Source organism: Jaculus jaculus, chromosome 1 (assembly GCF_020740685.1).
Source record: "Jaculus jaculus isolate mJacJac1 chromosome 1, mJacJac1.mat.Y.cur, whole genome shotgun sequence".
Lineage (NCBI taxonomy): Eukaryota > Metazoa > Chordata > Mammalia > Rodentia > Dipodidae > Jaculus > Jaculus jaculus.
This window is the reverse complement of record NC_059102.1, coordinates 227,655,420-227,676,583: the sequence shown is the minus strand read 5'-3', so window position 1 is coordinate 227,676,583 and position 21,164 is coordinate 227,655,420. Positions and strand designations below refer to the sequence as shown.

Here is a 21,164-nt window from a genome sequence, read left to right as displayed (position 1 = left end):
GTCTGTGGTTATCCGGCAGGGCTGTTGCACTTCTTCAAGTTCATTTCCACCCCCCCGACCCCAGAAGCCTAGGAAAAGGTTTATCCGGGGACAAATCACAGCTGCTGAGTGACAGAAACTGCTTCCACAACAGCTTTCCCAGACCCATCTCAGCTATAGCACCCCGGTGGTCCTCAGCACAGCCTCTTCTGTGGCAGAATTTTAATGTGCCGTCACCGGCCAGCGATGCCTGGGAGGATACGAAGTGAACACAAAACACGTAAAATAGGATTTAAAGGAGGGTCGCGGGGAAACAGAAGAGTGCTCTCCTGACTGACTATGCTCGCTGCTTTTATTCAGTATCAAGCAGTCAAAGTTAGGCAGGGTCTGAGCACAAGACAGATCACGAGTTCGCATCAGCTCACATTACGAGTTGTTTGACATTTTAGGAAATCTTTGGAGAAGCTGATGAATTCCTGTGCAGGAACTCCACCCAAGGTCCATGTCCTCGGGCTAGCTTGTGCAAAGATTAACCTGTGGTCAATCAGCTTGATATCTCCATTAATGGTTACTTAAACCCTGTCCTACCATCTAGATCGGGGGCTTTTACAAAGAAAGACCCCTGGACAGTGCTTATTTCCAATCACAGGTATTATTTTCTCAGACTATGGTAAAGAAGCATGTGCCAATTACAGCATATACCTTTATTGCTCAGAAAAACCTCCCAGAAGTGGGATTAAGTCTTCTGATAGAAAACCCCATTTCCCACTATAGAAATGTCCAGGTTAGGTTGTGGAGATGGTTTAGAGGTTAAAAGGACTTGTTTGTTTTTTTTTTTTATTTTTTGTTTATTTATTTATTTGAGAGAGACAGACAGAGAGAGAGAGAATGGGCGCGCCAGGGCCTCCAGTCACTGCAAACGAACTCCAGACGCATGCGCCCCTTGTGCATCTGGCTAACGTGGGTCCTGGGGAATCGACCCTCAAACTGGGATCCTTAGGCTTCACAGGCAAGCGCTTAACTGCTAAGCCATCTCTCCAGCCCTGTTTTTTGTTTTTTGTTTTTTGTTTTTTAAGTTGTAGTGGCTCACACCTTAAATCTCAGGCAGAGGTACAAGAATCACCATGAGTTCAAGGCCACCCTGAGACTACACAGTGAATTCCAGGTTAGCCTGGGCCTCGAAAAACCACAAAAGAAAAAAAGAAGAAGAAAAAAAAGGGGGGGGTTGTTTGCAGAGCTTCTTGGCCCCAGATTCATTTCCCCAGCACCCATATAAAGCCATAAAGCCAATGAAAAGTGGCACATGCATCTACATGAATGGGAGGCAAAACCAGGAAAATCCCAAGGTTTGGGCCATCTAGAGACATTTACGTGTAATCTGACAGTTGATTTATTGTGACAAGAGACCGTGTTTCAAGAAGGTAGAGCAGAAATACCTTAAAGTTGTAAGTTTTTCTCTAACCTCCACACTGGCACTGTGGTATGTGCACCTACACACACATAGACACACACATAAAAAAGAAATGTTAGCTGGGTGTGGTGGTGCACACCTTTAATCCCAGCACTCAAGAGGCAGAAGTAGGAGGATTACTGTGAGTTTGAGGCCAACCTGAGACTACATTGTGAATTCCTGATCAGCCTGGGCTAGACTGAGACCCTACCTCAGGAAAAAAAAAAAAAAAAAGAAAGAAAGAAAGAAAGAGAGGGCTGAAAAGATGGCTTAGTGGGTAAGGCACTTGCCTTTGAAGCCTAAGGATCCAGGTTTGATTCCTCACTACCCATCTAAGCCAGATGCACAAGTGGTACATGCACATAAAGTTTGTTTATGGTGGCTGGAGGCCCTGGCACCTATTTCCCTCTGTGTGTGTGTCAAATAAGTAAATAAATAAAAGAAATATCCAGGTTGTTATCTATACATAGTGTGACTTTTTCTGCAGAGATGTAAATCATGTTTGCACACCCCAGATAGGGTACAAGTAACCTATAATGCAAATCCAACTTGGTGAGCCAGCGGGTTTATTTGGTTTACGTACAGGAATATGGGTGACAAGACAGTTACATCACCTTTGTCCCACTCTAGCATAGGTGACACCCTCCTGAAGGCTACATAGATGGAGTCCTTCCTTCAGTTAACTTTCCTTTTGAGACCACATGCAGCTGAGGGGGTGGGGAGACTGTGGCTGGAATCTCAGGTTAAGGTGTATCGAGCCTCTCCATTCCTTTTTTTTTTCCCCTGGTTTTACAAGGTAGGGTTTGACTCTAGCCCAGGCTGACCTGGAATTCACTATGGAGTCTCAGGGTGGCCTTGAGCTCATGGCACTCCTCCCACCTCTGTCTCCCGAGTGCTGGGATTAAAGGTGTGCACCACCACGTCTGGCCTTTGAAAATGGTTCAGAGGTTAAAGTTTATTTCTTTTATTTGTTTTCTTCAAATTTTATTTAGTTATATGTAAGCACAGAGAGAGAGAGAGAGAACAGATATAAACAGAGAGAGAATGGGCACGCCAGGGCCTCTGGCCACTGCAAATGAACTTCAGATGCATGTGCCCCTTATGCATCTGGCTTATGTGGGTCATGGGGAATTGAACCTGGGTGCTTTGGCTTTGCAGGCAAATGCCTTAACCACTAAGCAATTTCTCCAGCCCCCTCCTCCTTTTTTTTTTTTAAATTTTTTTTGTTCATTTTTATTTATTTATTTGAGAGTGACAGAGAGAGAGAGAGAGGCAAATAGACAGAGAGAGAGAGAGAGAGAGAATGGGCATGCCAGGGCCTCCAGCCACTGCAAACGAACTCCAGACGCGTGCGCCCCCTTATGCATCTGGCTAACGTGGGTCCTGGGGAATCGAGCCTCAAACTGGGGTCCTCAGGCTTCACAGGCAAGTGCTTAACCGCTAAGCCATCTCTCCAGCACCCCCTCCTTTTTTTAAAAATATTTTTTGTTCATTTTTTATTTATTTATTTGTGAGTGTCAGACAGAAAGACAGATAGAGGGAGAGAGAGAGAATGGGCAAGCCAGGGCTTCCAGCCACTGCAAACGAACTCCAGATGCGTGCGCCCCCTTGTGCATCTGGCTAACGTGGGACCTGGGGAACCGAGCCTCGAACCGGGGTCCTTAGGCTTCACAGCCAAGCACTTAACTGCTAAGCCATCTCTCCAGCCCAACCCATCCTCCTTTTTTAAAAAATGTATTTTATTATTTATTTGCAAACAGAGATAGAAAGAGAACAGGGACAGAGAATGGGCACACCAGGGCCTCCAGCTGCTGCAAATGAACTCTAGATGCATAGGCCACTGTGCATCTGGCTTTATGTGGGCACTGAGGAATAGAACCCAGTTGTTAGACTTTGCAGGCAAGTGCTTAACTGTTGAACTATATCTCCAGCCCCAGAAGCCATGTCTGGACTACTTCCCTGTTCCCCAAAGTAAAAGCAGTAATGTCAAGTCTGACCTTGTAATCTCCACTTTGCTAGAGATCAAAGGATGATCTGACTTCTTATCTCTTGCCTAAAAGAGTTTTTCAAGTCTGTTTTTCCACAAACCACCTGAGCCTCTCCTGGGAGGGAGGTTCCCTCTGCTAGAATTTAAATCTAATCCTGACATTGTGGTCAGTCAAGTTCAACACCCAGAAACTGGCATCATGGCTGGTCTCTTCCTGAGCCAGCTACTAGCCTGGACCAATCAGCTGTCTCTCAGACTCACCTGAGCCTGAAGGCGAAGCCCACTACAGTAAGGTTACAAGCAGATGCTCACCAGGAGCCAAGCTCTCTCATGGCTGGCTCCTGAACTTCAAGTTCTGGTAAACTGGGCTTCCTTCCAGCTGGACTGAGAGGAAGAGAGGCTCACGCTTATTCCCACTTAGGTTTTCTACTCCTCCTGCCCTCCACATGGCTGGAGCCCTGTGTACTTTCTTCTCCTTCCTTCTATTAATCTAATAAAGTCTTTCTAAGCCTTACCCTCTGGTCTATGAATTTTAAGTCTTTAAATTCATAAGACAAGAATCTGGGATACTCTAAGTTTATTGGTGCATTAGTATATTGGTGTATTGGCAAGGAACACTAAAATTCTCGTTTCACTGCAGATGAACTCCAGATACATGTGCCACCTTGTGTAGCTGCCTTATGTGGGTACTGGGGAATTGAACCTGGATCCTTAGGCTTCTCAGGCAAGCATCTCAAGCACTAAGACATCTCTCCAGCGCTCATGCCTCCTTTTATGAGGGAATGTTAATAGGCCAGATCTTGTGTGGGTCTCGTGAGTGCATGTAATCATAGCGGCTCTGATTGCCAGGTGGCAATAACCATGTCATGTCATGCATGGAGACCAGAGTGCCACAACACCCCAATAGCCCTTGTGAGAATACACGACCCAACTTTTGAGAAATTACTGATTAGCTGAAGAGGTATCCATCAGGACACCCAGCTGTGGATCCGGGTGGGTGAAATCATTTTAAAAGCAAGCCACTCCTGAAACCACCATCAGATGGCGCCATTGACAAAGATTTCTGAGCCTTAGTTGTCAGGAAAGTAGCTTCAGAACTTGAGGAAAGTGGACATCACAGAAACAAGGCTGGAGAGACTGACTGAGATGGAGAATGGAGTTTCAAAGGGGAAAGTGGGGGAAGGGAGGGTATTACCATGGGGTATTTTTTATAATCATGGAAGATGTTAATAAAAATTTGAAGGAAAAAAAAAAAAAAGAAACCAAGGCTGATTTGCAGGGAGAAACCAAAGAACCAAAGACCTTATCCTATAAAAGCACTCATCAGAAACCAACTCCTGAGAACCCCACTCCTCAGGAAATACCCCCCCCACACACACACAATTGTCTCAGTGCCAATCTGTACATGCTAAGCCCACCTCCGCCCTCCTTGTTAATTCTTACCCTAGACTCTCAGTTCCAGGATGCACCCTTGAAAAGCCATTTGGACCTGCCTGGCTCCTGTGAGCTGCTCTCTTGGCCTCTGGTAGAGTACTTGGCTCATAGTGGTCATAACTTAAAACTTTCCATCTACCATTGTCGATCACCACTGTGGCACATAGCAAGGCTCCATGAAGCTGCAGTGCACCTGGGAAGAGTGTGCCTCCAGGTGACCACAGCATGCTTCTGGCATGAAGATGCTTAGGGCCTCCCTGTGAGCTGTGTGAAATGACTTAGTTGCGAAAGCAAAACACACTCTGAGGTGATCTCTACTACTATGAATAAAGGGAACTGGATGTGTGTGTGGGGGGGAGGCAAGGTGGAAGGTAGCAAATTATTTTCAAGGATCCTGTGGATTGGGGGGGGGCCACTAGGATGGGATTCTAACCCACTTACTAGCCAGACAAGTTACACAGCTGCAAAGTCTGTTTCCTCTTTTATAATAAATTGGTTCTAAGAGCTGTCATGCAACCTATTAGAAGTTGAGGTCTGAGAAAGAGCTCAGTAAATTGGTGGCATGCTTTTCTACCCTCTGAAAAGACCATTTAAAGAATCAGAGGGAAGCCGGGTATGGTGGTGCACGTCTTTAATCCCAGCACTTGGGAGGCAGAGGTAGGAGGATTGCCCTGAGTTTGAGGCCACCCTGAGACTACATAGTGAATTCCAAGAGTGAGACCCTACCTGGGAAAAAAAAAAAAAATCAGAGGGGTCAGGCTTGGTGACACACGCCTTTAGTCCCAGCACTCACGAGGCAGAGGTAAAACGATTGCTGTGAGTTAAGGTCACCCTGCAAATAGGTGGTTCTTTCAACAAAGCATGTTTTTTTTTCTTAATTTTTTTTTTTATTTGAGAGCAACAGACACAGAGAGAAAGACAGATAGAGGGAGAAAGAGAGAATATGGGCGCGCCAGGGCCTCCAGCTTCTGCAAACGAACTCCAGACGCGTGCGCCCCCTTGTGCATCTGGCTAACGTGGGGCCTGGGGAACCAAGCCTCGAAAGGGGGTCCTTAGGCTTCACAGGCAAGCGCTTAACCGCTAAACCATCTCCAGCCCAACAAAGCATGTTTATATGTGTTTCCCCCCCCACACCCCCACCCCAGGTAGGGTTTATCTCTAGCCCAGGCTGACTTGGAACTCACTATGTAGTTTCAGGGCAGCCTTGAACTCACCACGATCCTCCTACTTCTGCCTCCCAAGTGCTGGGATTAAAGGTATGCGCCACCACACCTGGCCTGAACTCTTCACCCCACCCCCAACATACCTATCAGCTCAATCAGCAAGGGCTATGTCCAGGCCTGGGGTGATGGTGTCATCCTGTGAACCTCTTCTGACTTCTGACCATATTACCTTGCACCTACCACCGTAGGCCCTCCTACCTAAGATTTCTCAACAACGACAGGTTAAAGCCCCTTTAGCCTGCAGCCTGCCATTGCAGTCCCCAGATAGATTTGGGGATGCTTTCTAAGGAGTACGCATCTTGTTGATTTAACGGAGCATTTGCAGGCGCCTGCTTGCTCCCCAACAGCCTGTGCACCTGCTCTTCCTAAATGAGGTCCTTACATGGTCGGGCTTTGACGAGACTTCCTTGGCCATATGATGACCATGTGAGTCCAGGGTTGGTATTCTCGCCTGTTCTTTCTTGCTCTGCGAGCTGGTTGAGTCCAGTCTTGTGACTTGATGCTCCAGACCAGATTTGGACCACGAGTGCCCTCCTCCATGACCTCCTAAATGCCCCACAACGAACAGCCTAGAGGGAGCTAGGGTGTGTCCCTTCTTAGTCCATCTGGGGCAGAGTCTGGGTTCCCAGCAGGGAGGGGGTGGGTGTGCACCCCACCCCACCCTTCCAGTGCTTTAGCCCCAGGCGAGTCCTCTACTCCACCGGCCTCCCTCCACCCAGGCCAGGGGTGGCAGGCAGAGCATGCCCGGATCACCGGGTCCCCGCAGCTGTCAGCACAGAGGACGGGCTGCGGCGCCGCGGAAGCTGCAGAGGAGGTGGCGGGCTGGACCCTAGCTCGCGAGGTGGGGTCTGCGTGTGTGTGGGGGGTCTCTCCACAAGCAGAGCCGCGGATCCAGCCCGCACGCTCAGCCCAGAGCTCCACGTGCTCGCAGTCGGGCCTGGAGGTGGGGGTCCAGGGGGCGGAGCCACTCGGAGCCGGCCCAGGGCGGCTGAGAGAGGGGGGCTGAGCCTCCGAATGAGGCCTCCTGAGCTGACCAATGACGGGAGGGGTGGGCGGGGCCTAGCGGGCGGGTAACGGCGGCGGTGGGCGGGGCCCGCGGGCGTAAGGATAAATGCGGTCGGGCGGCGTGGGCGCAGACGCAGCTTGTGCGGCGAGCGCGGAGTTGCCTTCGGCGGCGCGCACGCCTCGTGTCCAGGCCCGGCCGGCGGGCACTGCGAGCATGGCGGGCACGGGCGCGAAACGGCGCGCGGTGGCGACCCCGGGTGCCGCGGAGGAGGAGGGGCAGCAGGCGCGGGAGAAGATGCTGGAGGCGCAGCGTGCGGATGGCGTGGACTCGGAGGGAGAGGGCGAGGGCGTGACTCTGCAGCGCAACATCACGCTGCTCAACGGCGTGGCCATCATCGTGGGTACCATCATCGGCTCGGGCATCTTCGTGACGCCCACCGGCGTGCTCAAGGAGGCAGGCTCGCCGGGACTGGCGCTGGTGGTGTGGGCCGTGTGCGGTGTCTTCTCCATCGTGGGCGCGCTCTGCTATGCCGAACTGGGCACCACCATCTCCAAATCGGGTGGTGATTATGCCTATATGCTGGAGGTCTACGGCTCACTGCCCGCCTTCCTCAAGCTCTGGATCGAGCTGCTCATCATCCGACCCTCTTCCCAGTACATCGTGGCGCTGGTCTTCGCCACCTACCTCCTCAAGCCGCTCTTCCCCACTTGCCCGGTGCCCGAGGAGGCCGCCAAGCTCGTGGGCTGCCTCTGCGTGCGTGAGTAGGGGACCTGCTGGGGCGGGCACGCGTGAGCCGCGGGTCTCTTCTCGGCGTCCCGGGATCCTTGCGTCCATTCCCCCAGTCCCTACATCTCCGTAAAGACATCCCGAGTCTCATCTTCCAACATCCCCGCAGTTCCAGGCTAAGGTCACAGGTTCCAGAACCCGCAAGCGTTTCATTCATTCATTCATTTATTTGAGAAGGTCTCAGGGTCCAAGCTTTGACACCCCAGCCCCCCCCCCCCCAGCGGGCATTCTGCTTCCCCACCTAATCCTTAAGTAAAGCGACCAAAGCTTGACTGGATAAGCAATATTCCTTGCCCCTTGCTAGGCACCACGTGGAGTGACTGACTACTCACGCAGCCAATTTCCTGTTTCTGCTTCAATTGCTCACTGGTTGCTAAGAGGAAAATTGCAGGTTTAAAAAAAAAAATCTTTTTTTTTTTTTTGTTCTTCAAACTGGCCTGTCAGGAATCAGTACGCAGGCTGACTCATAAAAAGTAGTAATACAATTGTGTGTGGTAGTGAAGGTTACTCATTGGAGCTGAGCAGCGGGGTTCCAACAGCATAAAGATGGAGTCCAAGATAAAGTCTAAGATAAAGATAGAGTCTTAAGTGTTGGGTGTAGGTGGATTTAGGGTCCTGAGTTGTGCCAAGAAACAGCCATTGGCTATAGTGTTCATGGCTGTTGCTGGCTAGAAAGCACTGCCACTTTGTAAAGCAGTTGTGGGATTTTCCAGGACTAAGGGGAAATAAAAGAATCAAATGCCACATGAATTTTTTTTTTTCTTCTATCGAGGGTGGGGGCTCTTGGTAGCTCTCAGCCCCACCAGGTACCCTGCTCTCACCGTTTCCAATGGAGCCCTGAGCATCTAAGATGAAGAGTTGCTTGCACTGAGAGTTTCTACTTGATTTAAGTACCTACTGGGTCTTGGTAGAATATACAAGGTCAGAGAAGCCGTTCTGTGCCGTGGAAGTGTTGGGGGTGGCTTCTGTGTGGGCGTAGCTGTTGGGGCTTTGGCTCATGAGGCTGTGTCCTGCCGTGCCATTCACACTGCTTTCAGTCAGGCAGGTGTGCTCCTAAGTGTGGGAATGCAAAAAGCAGCCCCTACCTCCTTCTGTGAAGTGGCCAGACCAGACACGCTCTCTGCTTGGTCCATGGGGTAGGATGGTCAAAACAGCTGAGCCGAGCAAGGGCAGGGACTGGGAATTAATTCTGTGACTTGTGGTTGGCCGAGGAAACAAGGGTTCTGATTCCACACGGCACAGGAGCTGTGAAGAGAAGATAGGCCTGGGATGGAGGAGCCGTTACTTACTTGCTTACTTGTTTTGTCTTCAAGAGAATTTTATTATTTATTTATTTAGGAGAGAGAGAATGGGTGCACCAGAGCCTCCAGCCACTGCAGACGGACTCCAGACACATGTGCCACCTTGTACATCTGGCTTACGGGGATCCTGGAGAATCAAACCAAGGTCCTTTGGCTTTGCAGGCAAAGGCCTTAACTGCTAAGCCATCTCTCCAACCCCAGAGGATTTTAATTGTCAGTTTGGGTCCTTGCTAGGAGCTGTTTGACCTTTAGGTCTGATAGATAGTGGTATCTAAAAATCCCATACTCTCATCTGTCAAATGGACCTTGGGAGTTGGTCTCTGATTTCCACAGGTCCCATAGAGTATATCATTGGTGGCGTACTCCTTTAATCCCAACACTGGGGAGACCAAGTGTTGTAGTCAGGTTTCCATTGCTGACAGAAATCACTAGACCAAGAGCAGCTTTGTGTGTGTGTGGGGGGGTTCTATTTTGGCTTATCAACAGCAGTCACTGAGAACAGAGGGCTTTCTAATGTTCTCTTTCTAATAAAAGTCCAGCTATACAGCATGTACAATTCCAACGTGATACCCACATTCCTCCCTTACCTCCTCTCTTCATGGTTAACAGTACAAGCTTTTAGAGCTGTTTCTGCTGTAGATGAGAGGTGTATTCTTTGAAAAATCTCAGTTGGGTTGTGAGCATCATGTTTTCCACCTTTTCTTGAAGCCTAAAGGGACACTGCTGTGTGTCCATGCCTACCACACCAGAAGGCAGAGGCCAGCTCCTGTGTTTTCAGCTATTCCAGAAGGCTTTATTTAGGGCTCCAACAAGTGTGCTCAGATTTTGGGGCTTTCAAGCTTTGAACAACAAATGGCAGAGATGTGTGAATTCCAATAACAGCCACAGCACCTTCTAAATATCCTGTACCAATGTAGTCTCAGGGCGGTCTTGAACTCCCATGTGCTGGATTAAAGACATGCACCAACACACCCGATTTTTTTTTTTTTTTTTTTTTTTCCTTTTTGAGGTCAGGGTCTCCTAGCCTAGACTGACCTGGAATTCACTCTGTAGTCTCCGACTGGCCTTAAACTCATGTTCCTTCTGCTTTGGTCTCCTGAGTGCTGGGATTAAAGGCATGGACTCGTGCCACCATGCCTGGCCATTCCTGGATTTCTTTGTAACATACAGCTTTTAAAAGTACCAGAAATGAGCCTGGCTTGGTGGCACACGCCTTTAATCCCAGCACTTGGGAAGCAGCAGTAGGAGGATTGCAGGCCACCCTGAGATGACATAGTGAATTTCCAGATTAGCCTGAGCTAGAATGAGACCCTACTTCAAACCCCTCCCCCCCAAAAAAAGCACCAGAAATGAGGGGCTGGGAGAAGGCTTAAGAGTTAAGGTGTTTGTCTGTGAAGCCTAAGGACCCAGGCTTGATTCCCCAGTACCAATGTATGCCAGATGCACAAGGTGCTGCATGCATCTAGAGTTCCTTTTCAGTGGCTGGAGGCCTCTCTATCTGCCCCTGTCCCCCCACTCTCAAACAAGTAAATAAAATACAAAAAAATAAATGTATGGGCTGGAGAGATGGTTTAGCGGTTAAGGCGTTTGCCTGCAAAACCAAAGGATCCCTGTTCAATTATCCAGGACCCATGTAAGCCAGGTGCACAAGGGGGCGCATACATCTGGATTTTGTTTACAGTGGCTGGAGGCCCTGGCGTGCCCATTCTCTCCCTCTCTCTCAAATAAAATACTTTTTAAAAATTAAATATAACTGAAATGGCTTTCAAACAGTCCTTTGTGGTTCCTGCGTGAAGCATTTTCAGCTAAGGTCTGAAACCTCCGCGGCAGCTCTGTCATTTAGCATCTTCCTGTGCAGTCATGCACACGCCCCAGACGCTATCCCCGGTTTCTCTGAACCACTGGTGTATACGTGTTGCTGCCCTTTTTTGGAATGAGACTTTTCAGTTACAGAGGCATCACTTCTTCAGTAGAGCACCTCTGCTTAAGACAGATGGGAGAAACCTGGCTTGAACCTCTGGAGTGGGAGCTGGTCTGGCAAGCCAGGACCCCAATACACCTTCACAGGCTGCTCTGAGCAGGCTCCGAAGGGTGTGAGGAAAGGTCTGGGTGCTTGCTATGGACTGTATTTTAGCCAGGCCTGGAGGACTGCTCTAAGGGAGTGATTCACTGTATTTCACTGGCTGCTCCCTTGGAAGGAATGTATTACCCCAGCTTCCATGCCTTGAGGAAGACTCCAAGGCAGCTATGGGGGCTGGAGTTATGTTTTTTTTTAAAGGGAGGGTCTCTCTCTAGCCCACGTTGACCCAGAATTCACTCTGTATTCTCAAGGTAGCCTCGAACTCATGGCGATCCTCCTACCTCTGCCTTCCAAGTGCTGGGATTAAAGGCATGCGCCACCACACCTGGTTCATTGGTTTTTTGAGGTAGGATCTCTATAGCACAGGCTGACCTGGAAGTCACTATATAGTCTCAGGGAGGCTTTCAATTCAGAGATCCACCTGGGTGCCTCCAGAATGCAGGATTAAAGCCCAACACCTGGCTTCTTTCCTTATATATATATTTGAGAGAGACAGACAGAATGGGCGCACCAGGGCCTCCAGCCACTGCAAACAAACTCAAGATGTGTGTGCCACCTTGTGCATCTGGCTTACATGGGTCCTGGGGAATCGAACCTGGGTCCTTTGTCTTTGCAGGCAAGCACCTTAAGCGCTGAGCCATTTTTTGGTCCTCTTATTTTTTTAAAAAAGAAAGGACTGGAGAGATGGCTCAGCGGTTAAGGTGCTTGCCTGCAAAGACTAAGGACTCAGGTTCAGTTCTCCTGTAGCCATGTAAGTGCTCCTCTGTTTAAGATTGTATTGTGACAGCTGGGCTTGGTGGTGTACTCCTTTAATCCCAACACCGAGACCAAGTGTTGTAGTCAGGTTTCCATTGCTGGCAGAAATCACTCGACCAAGAGCAGCTTTGGGTGGGGGGATTCTATTTTGGCTTATAGGCTCCAGGGGAAGCTCCATCATGGTAAGGGGAAATGATGGCATGAGCAGAGGGTGGACATCACCCATGGCCAACATAAGGTGGACAATAGCAACAGGAGAGTGTGCCAAACACTGGCAAGGGGAAACTGGCTACAATACCCATAAGCCTGCCCCCAACAATACACTGCCTCCAAGAGGCGTTAATTCCCAAATCTCTACCAGCTGAGAACCTAGCATTCAGAACACCTAAGTTTATGGGGGGGGGGGGCACCTGAATCAAACCACCACACAGAGGTGGGAGGATCGCCATGAGTTTGAGGCCACCTTGAGACTACATAGTGAATACCAGGTCAGCCTGGGCTAGAGTGAAACCCTACCTCAAAGGAAAAAAAAAAAAAAAAATTACATTGTGAAATGGCTTGGCCTTGGGTCTAGAATGATATTATTGGTGGTAAAAGTAGACAAATCACTGTCATGGGTCTGGTGTCGGGAATCTAGTGAGGGGGGCTTCCACGAAAAGGGAGAATCTCATCTCTGCATTTCCTGGATGCCAGGGTGAGGACTGGGTTATAGGCCTTGTTCTTGCTAGTGGCAGTTCGGTAGCTTTGGGGAGTAGTAGAGTTCCCATGGATTTGTCTGGTCTGCAAAAGTCTCACCGGATGGAGCTGTGATTCTGGCTCAGCAGGGAGTTGATCCGAAGGTTTATCTAATCTGGCTAGGCCAAGGCTGTGTGCTGGGGGTTAGGTTAGTTCATATATCTGCTGAGTCTGCACAGCCCCAGGCTCTGTGAGTGGAGACAGCTCCGGAAAAGGAGGGAGGAACCCATGAAAGGAGGGTCTAAGCTGGCCTGCAGCTCGGTGCTTTTCACCTGCATTCACTTGCCCAGCTCTGTGGGTGTAGGGGATGGTTCCCCCCCCACACCGCCCACCCCACCCCCCACCCCCCGTGATGCTGAGGCCAAAAGCCTTCCACCCTTCCCTACTGGGCAGAGGATGAGGCCCTGCCTGCTGAGAGCAGGTCTGCCCTCTAGAGAGATGGTGACTGGCTGGCCTTAGGACTGTGGCCTGAGCTACTCTCCACCTGGTGTGAGATCAGGAGCAATGTGGTTCTGTTCTGAGGAACCCTTGCTTGTGCATCTCTGAAATGAGATCCATCCCAAGTCGGCTTGGGTGTTGGTGAAGACTTAATTTGGTGTATAACACAGGGTGTGACTGTCATTCCCGTTGCCTATACAGTGTGTTGTTCCCTTCCAACGTGGAGCAATCCCAGAACTTGCTTCTACTGGAGAAGAGAAAGAGGAGACATAAGAGGGAGAGAAAGAAGCTTGTGCCTTCCTTCCTGAGTTCTGGGGTCCGGGGTGTGAGCCATCTAGTGTTTGGTGGGGGGAAGGAGCAGTTAAATCTGGGGGAAGAAATGTAGGTCCCATGCTAAACCCCTCCCTGGAGAGGACGGGTTTCTTTCTCATGGCTGTGGTCAGCTGCTAGAGTGGCTTTCTTCAGGTCACCCACTTAGCTCCTTCCACCCTTCCAAGCATCACTACAGTGGCCCCCACTCTTCGGTCCAGGCCTGTTTCAGTTCTGGGCACTGCTGCTGCCATGGCTGAATGGGGCAAAGGCTGTGGTGTTGCCAAGGCACCAGTGGCCCCAGCGTCTGGAGCGGTGAGCTCAGCATAGCCAACAGCTTAGTAATTAGCGCTGAAATCCGCTTTCCAGCAGACATGAAAGTGCGGGCCATGCTCAGTCAGGGGACCTGCAGTCAGGACCCAAGTGGTTCCCAGAGCGCGTGACCGGGACATGTGGGAGGTAAGGCGGGCATTTCTAACCTTTTCTTTCTGGGTCATGGGCCTCTGGCTAATCCATGTCATACATAAGATATCTGCTCTAAACGGGGTGGGAATGCACAGCACCTTACAGCTCTGCCTAGTCATGAGCTTCTCAGACCCTGGTCAGGCCAGAGTTGAGAGTATTGCTCACAGCACAGCACACGCCTGGCCTCTTCTCCCACGTTCTTTGCCAGAGCCTCGGAAATGATTGTTAGCTCCATGCCTCACAGATGGGGAAACTGAGGCAGGAGTAGGCTGGAAACTCAGAGCTGTGGTGCATACCTCTATGCTGACTGCCATCTGTTCTGCGTGTGGGTCACTCGGCCATGCCTCTGGTGGCAGGTGCCAGGGACCTGGAGTGGCCTTCACTGTGTCCAGGCGGCCTGTTCAGCTGGGCTAGGGACTCGGGCAGATCAGAGGTTCCTTGGCATGCACTGTTCAGAAAGTACCCCATCCCTACTGTAGGGAGCTGCCCAGCCTGTCTTTTATCTCCTGTCACCGTCTCTGGCCAGAGAGCTCCACCTAGCCACCTTGGAAGTGGAGATCCCTCACATGTTTACCTCCCTCTTCCATCCCCTTATGGAACACCTCACAGGTGGCACAGGACTTGGAGGTGCCTGTTAAACTGCTCCCTATTTGCCATGCCTTTTTCCAGAGCCTCCCAGATTTCTGAGTAGTAGGACTTATGCTTAACTCTTTTTATCCAGAAGCATCCTGAAGTGTGTGCAGGAAGGCTGGCTCTTCAGGTGGCTACAGCACTTTCATATCATAGGTAGACTGAAAGTCTGGGGCATCCCTTTCTGGAGTGCCAGCCATCAGACGGTGCCCCAGTCTGGATGTTTCTCTCCAGTCTCTTGGTGCCTGGTACATGGTGTCTGATCCACACTGAGTGGTGTGGCCCTGGCCTTGGGGCTGGCCAGCATCTGTTATTGCTAAGACTGTCTGGTGTGGCAGCTGTCAGAAGTATAGCTGATGGGTAACTGAGACCACTGTGATTTGTGTTCTTGCAAGCTGCCATGGCTAGGGAGGGACCTGCCTTCATCTTAAACTTCTCCTGAGCCTCCTGGGACCAGGTGTTCACTGAATTCTCTTGGAGGGCTTCAGGCAGCCTGGCTTGGTTGGCAGGATCCAGAACCATGGAGAAGGCCTGCCTCTGTCTCTTGAGCCGTGTGTCCCTCAAGCTGTGCCAGGGTAAGGTGAGGGGGAAAGGAGGGGCTGGCAGGGCGGTTGGACAGGGCTCCCCCGAGCACGCTACAGTCGTGTCCAGGGATTTTGTCCTGGTTCCTCTCATACTGGATGGCAGCAGGCCTGGGCCACTTTGACCCCACCCCATCACATGTTATGTATGCACTGAGGCCATCCATATGCACCCCATCTCCAAGATCATGTCCAGTATATGACTGTTCAGCTAGAACAGCGAGAAGCACTTAACACATATGCACATTTGCATGTATGCCCACGCCTGCCACTGTCCGATCTGGGAATGTCCCCAAAGCTCTGGTATTTCTCCAGGACAGCTTAAGTTTTCCAGTCTGGTGGCTAGGGGATGGTAGTGAGATTTAAGATGTGTCCTTCCTCCCTCCCTCCCTGAGAACTGCTTTGTGACTGAGAAAGTTGACTGGAGCTGGCCTCTCCTTTTTCTTCTTGATCGGCTTAGCAGCTAGAGGGATGTGGGGTGAATGGGGTACACAGCTGTGTGGCAGTGAGGATCTGTATTACCGTCAAACAGCTTCATTCCTTCAAAGACACACTCTGGTGACCAGATTAATAGTAGTGGGCCACAAAGCCCCTGGCACGTGATTTCACTCTCACGGTGTTCCTGGTTATAGAATGGAAAAGCAGGGGCTCGGAGGTGTCAGATAACCTGTCTAAAGTCAACAGTCTATCGGAGCTTTGGTCCCTGGTTCAGGCTGTGGAGTCAGTGACCCTTAGGACCCACTTGTCCTTTAGGGAGCTTATTTCAGAAGAGCCTGTGGACTTGGGAGTTGGCAGGTTTTTTTCTTTTTTTCTTTTTTTTTAATTTGACAGAGAAAGAGGGAGAGAGAGAATGGGCGTGCAGGGCCTCCAGCCACTTCAAACAAACCCCAGATGCATGCACCCCCTTGTGCATCTGGCTAACATGGGTGCTGGGGAATTGAACCTGGCTTTGCAGGTAAACACCTTAACTGCTAAGCCATCCCTCCAGCTTTTTTTTTTTTTTTTTTTTTTGAGATAGGGTCTCTAGCCAATGCTGACCTGGAATTAAATATAGTCTCAGGGGAGCCTCGAACTCACAGCAGTTCTCCTACCTCTGCCTCCCCAGTGCTGGGGTTTGAAGATACGCACACCACGCCCAGCAGCTTTCATTTGAGCAGCTGACTTCTCTCTGACCTGTTGGAGAGGATGTCCCAGCCCCATTTGAATAGGAGCTGACTCCTGTGCCCTGGGCAGCCAGAACTCTGTGTAGTCTGGCAGAGAACAGCATAAGGCTTCATTCCCATTCCAAGAGGAAATCAAACACACACGGACACAACCTTGAGAGCTGGGCACAGGCAATTCAAGTATGTAGCCAGCCTGTTAGTCACTGTGTCCACAGAACATTAGGGACTCCACAGCTGGGCAGGGGATGATGACAGCCAGGCCACAGGTAGCACCATTCTTTTTTTTTTTTTTTTTTTTTCTTTTTTGAGGTAGGGTCTCACTCTGGTCCAGGCTGACCTGAAATTCACTATGTAGTTTCAGGGTAGCCTCAAACTCATGGCGATCCTCCTACCTCTGCCTCCCAAGTGCTGGGATTAAAGGCGTGTGCCACCATGCCCGGCTAGCTAGCACCTTTCTCTGCCAGGTAAGTATCAGTTTTCTTGGTGTATCATAATGACTCCTGTGCTGGAGTCATGTTATATCCTTGGAGTTTCCAGGCTGCTGTGAGGGCCTCACCTCAGCAGCCAGCAGTATGGAAAGCTGAAGGTCCACGTGTGTGTATTCTCTGGAACCCAGGAAAGGGGCCTCAGAGTTGCCCGCTGGTGTCTGGATTGGCACCCTGGTCTGTTTCTGGTCAGTGTCCAGGGAGTCTGGTTGGATGAGAATGGGGTGAGGTCATCGGATAGTCCATCCTGTTAGGACAGGCATCAGGGTATAAAGTGGACTTGGTGCTGCTGGTGGGCTTGCTGGATTCTCTAGGGGCCATGTCTAGGGGGCTGAAAGAAGGGGAAGTGAGCAAGGGTGCCTAGTCTTCAAGAGGCCCGGGATCACTGCTGATCACTGAGCTTGAGTCTCCGTCCCCGTGTGTGCTGAACAAGATGCAGATGGAGCCTACCCCCAACGTCCACTGCCAAGTGTTGTGTCTGGGTGCTGGGCTTGGTGGCCATCTCAAGCCAGCTGCTGCATGTGCCCTGTGGGACCAGGCCAGTCGTGCTTCCTGGAATCAGTGAAGCCACCAGCTACTGCCTCTGCCCTGTCTCAGGATGTGGTTCTGGCAGTCTCGGCAGGGCCTCATGGTTCCTCTTAGCCTCAAGGAAGGCCCTTTAGCTGAGATCCTCTTTGGACCTTACATACAAAAGGATGGAAGGCCTCATCCATAGCCAGGCGCTGTAGCGCAGCCTGCAGGTCAGGTGGTGTGGGGACCACCCCAGGGCTTCCTTTCCAGCGCACAGTCATCCAGACGAAAGGTCTCTGTAGCACACTGCTTCTCGGTCAGGTATGAGTCATGGAGCCTCGGTGGCCCGCCAAGTGGCTGTGGCTGTCACTGTGCATCTGGGCAGGGATGGGAACAAACATGAGATAGGAGCGCACCAGCTGGGTCTGTGAATGAGGGCCAGCTATCTGTACCCACCGGCAGGCACTGGGCTTTATCTCTCTGGACCAACTGTCACTGTGGGCTAGAACAGCCATGTTTATCTGGGGGTGCTTTGTGGGGAGCCCCAAAGAGGACGGGCTTCCAGCCCCTGCATCATGGCCACTTCCTACATGACCCCTTGTCCAGGGCACTGTCCCGGGCCACAGGGGCTCTAGTACTACCTGCCTCCGCGGGTGAGGAAGCCGCTGCTCAGGAGGTGGCAGCCTCTCCCGGTAGGTAGCGGAGGGCCTGGTCAGCCGCCTGGGCCTTGTGAGGGCAGAAGATACTGGGTTCAGATGGATTCACTTGTTTAGTAGTATTTCATTTCGAAAAACATTACACTGTGGAGAATAATAAAGGCCTTGTTTGCTCATCACCCAAAGCCAGTGAGCATTAGTGTTTCATCATCCACTTCAGTTATTTTTATAAGAGAAGTAAGTAAGCATATAGAGTCCCCTTTGTTCTGTGACCTGGTTATTTTAAGTTTGGGGGAGGGGGTCAGTCCCACAGAAGAGTTCAGCCCCAAGGGGCATGGCCTGGCACCTGCTGGCCTTCCTCCATGCACTTGGCCCTGGGCCCAAGCTCAGGACTGGTTTTGGCCAGGGAACAGCTGGCTTGCCTCAGGCAGGACAGGGTGTGGGGTAGCAGAGGAGGGGCCCACAGTGACAGCCAGGGGTGATGCCACTATCTAGCATGGCCGCAGACATGCTCCCTAGTCCCCAGAGGCTCAGTGAGGGAGAGTGAGAAGACCACACACAGCAGAAGCCCCGGGACCTACTTAACCACACCCCCCACCCACCCACCCCTGCTGAACGGGGAGTGATGCAATCTGCCAGCTTCTTGCTGCATCCGGAAGTGTGTGTCCCTGGGGAGGAGAGACCAAGGGAGAGGCACCACGTCTCGGTCATTACACACCTATTAGGAAACGTGAGACTGGCTCAGAAAAGCCAGCTGAGAGCTTGGTGACCAGTGGGAGAAAGCATGGAGTGCTTGCAAAGTGCTGGCTGGCTGCATGTCTGTGTCCCTGGGTCATCTCAGGCCTCAGCCTCCCTCCCGCCCTTCACTGTGGCCTGCAGGGGACTTTTCAAGCAGCAGCAGCTTGAAGCAGCCATGCTCTGGCTCTGACATTGCCGAGGGAGCTTTCTCTGAGCCTGTAAGTGCCAGCGGGCGTTGCATCAGCCAGAGCCACAGGGAGGAAGGGCCGCCAGCGAGAAGCTTGCTGAGAAGCTTCCTAAAGATAAGCTAGGAGCAGGACGGCCCTCCCCCTACCCCAGGACCACGGGACTTCCTGCTTCCCTCCCACCTGATGATGGTCACATCAGTTAATTAGCAAAATTAACGTATAATTAGTCCAGCTGGGGAAGAAGTGGCCCAGCACAGCCAAGCCTGCTGGCTCCGTGGGGTGGGGAAGAGAACTGAGCAGAGGCGCCTGAACTCCTTCCTGCCTGCCACCCAGGGGACCCGTGGGCCGGTAGACAGTGCTGGTTAATGTTTGACCGAGGCTGGTCAGGAAACACCCCACCCCTATCAGAAATAGGGTGTAGAGAGGCCTCCTAGCACTCTCAGCTACAGCTGAGGAGGCAGGGCGGCTCAGCAGTCGGCATTCCAGCGTGGGGACTCAAGAGGCCGCTGGTAACCTAAGAGCAGAGTGAGTTGAAGGTGGGGGAGGGTAGAGTAAGTGGTCTTTGCAGCCTTTCTTCTGATACACTTGTGGTGGGGGGGGGTTACAGGTAGGGCCTCACTCTAGCCCAGACTGACCTGAAACTCTCTCTGTATACCTAGGATGGTCTCAAACTCATGGTAATCCTCCTCCCTCTGCCTCCCGAGTGCTGGGATAAAAGGCGTGCACCACCACGCCCAGCTCTCATATACTTTATTATTTGGGGGGGGGACGTTCGAGATAAGGTGTCTGGCCAGGCATGGTGGTGCACGCCTTTAATCCCAGCGCTCGGGAGGCAGAGGTAGGAGGATCGCCGTGAGTTCAAGACCTGACACTACACAGTGAATTCCAGGTCAGCCTGGGCTATGAGACTACCTCAACGATATATATATATATATATATTTTTTGGTTTTTGAGGTAGGGTCTCACTCTGTCCCAGGTTGGCCTGGAATTCACTATGTAGTCTCAGGGTGGCCTCGAACTCACAGCGATCCTCCTACCTCTGCCTCCCGAGTGCTGGGATTAAAGGAGTGTGCCACCACGCCCTGCTTTGATTTCCGTTTATATTACAGAAAGACTCTGTTCAACCACCAAGCTCCCTGACTGTTCCACAACTGTATCGCCACCCTACAGACTCCCGCCCTGGCTCAGAGCTGGGGGCCTGGTGAGGGTCCAGGCAAGCCTTGCTGGTGTCTGGGACACTTGGTCCCGTTTCAGCCACCCGTCCGTACCCCCGACCCATTAGTCTTGCTAATCCCCTCTTAGCTTGTGAGGCCCAGAGTTTCAGACTCGGGCCTCTAGGAAACGTTCGCTGTGGCTTTCAGCTTTCACTGTAATAGAGGCGGGGCATGCTTGTGTCTGCTTTCTCACACCTGAACCAGCAAGAGCAGTAACTTGTGGGGACGGTGGGGATGTCCCTTCTCAGCTGCCGTGCACACTGGCTTGTAGGACAGATTCACACAAACAGGATGCCTTACTTACCAAATGTTATCTTTTTTTTTTTTTAATTTTATTTATTTATTTGAGAGCGACAGACACAGAGAGAAAGACAGATAGAGGGAGAGAGAGAGAGAATGGGCACGCCAGGGCTTCCAGCCTCTGCAAACGAACTGCAGACGCGTGCGCCCCCTTGTACATCTGGCTAACGTGGGACCTGGGGAACCGAGCCTCGAACCGGGGTCCTTAGGCTTCACAGGCAAGCACTTAACCGCTAAGCCATCTCTCCAGCCCTGAAAAAGTTATCTTTGAGGAGAGGGGCTCCTTAAAGTCTGTGGTGCTCCACCAACTTGGCAGGTGGTGCCCAGGTCCAGCAGGTCCAGGGGTGAAGCAGTCCGCCTCTGAATGGTGGCTGCCAGGTGAAAGGTGGCTCTGGTGGGAGGCTGAGATCTGCTCATTTATAAGGATTTGCTAGCCAGACTGGTGGCATGTGCCTATAAACTCAACACTCAGGTTGAGGCAGGAGGATTCAGAGTTCAAGGCCAATATGGCTTGTCTGAAGCAAAAGGGGGCTGAGGGATGGCTCAGGGCTTTAGCGTGCTTGTGCAAGCAAGGACGAGGACTTGAGGACTTGAGACTTGTGGGCATGGCCACACACATCTGTAACCCCAGTTCTGCGGGAGCAGAGGCTGGAGAGTTGCTAGGAAGCCTTGAGTCAGTGAGAGACTCCCATCTCAAGGAAGCATGTGGATGAGCAGTAGAGGGAGACGCCTGGTATTCTTGCATGCACA

The 21,164-nt window shown here is 51.4% G+C and overlaps 1 protein-coding gene across 1 annotated transcript in view; it reads left to right on the top strand.

Annotated features, from left to right (window-relative positions):
• Positions 1-7,263: 7,263 nt before the first annotated feature.
• The window catches only part of Slc7a5 (solute carrier family 7 member 5), a 40,187-nt gene continuing 26,286 nt past the window's right edge, over positions 7,264-21,164 (top strand). The window contains exon 1 of the mRNA XM_004666053.2: positions 7,264-7,836. Within this exon, the coding sequence (XP_004666110.1) occupies positions 7,293-7,836 (544 nt within the window). The 5' untranslated portion in view covers positions 7,264-7,292. The remainder of the gene's footprint in view (positions 7,837-21,164) is intronic.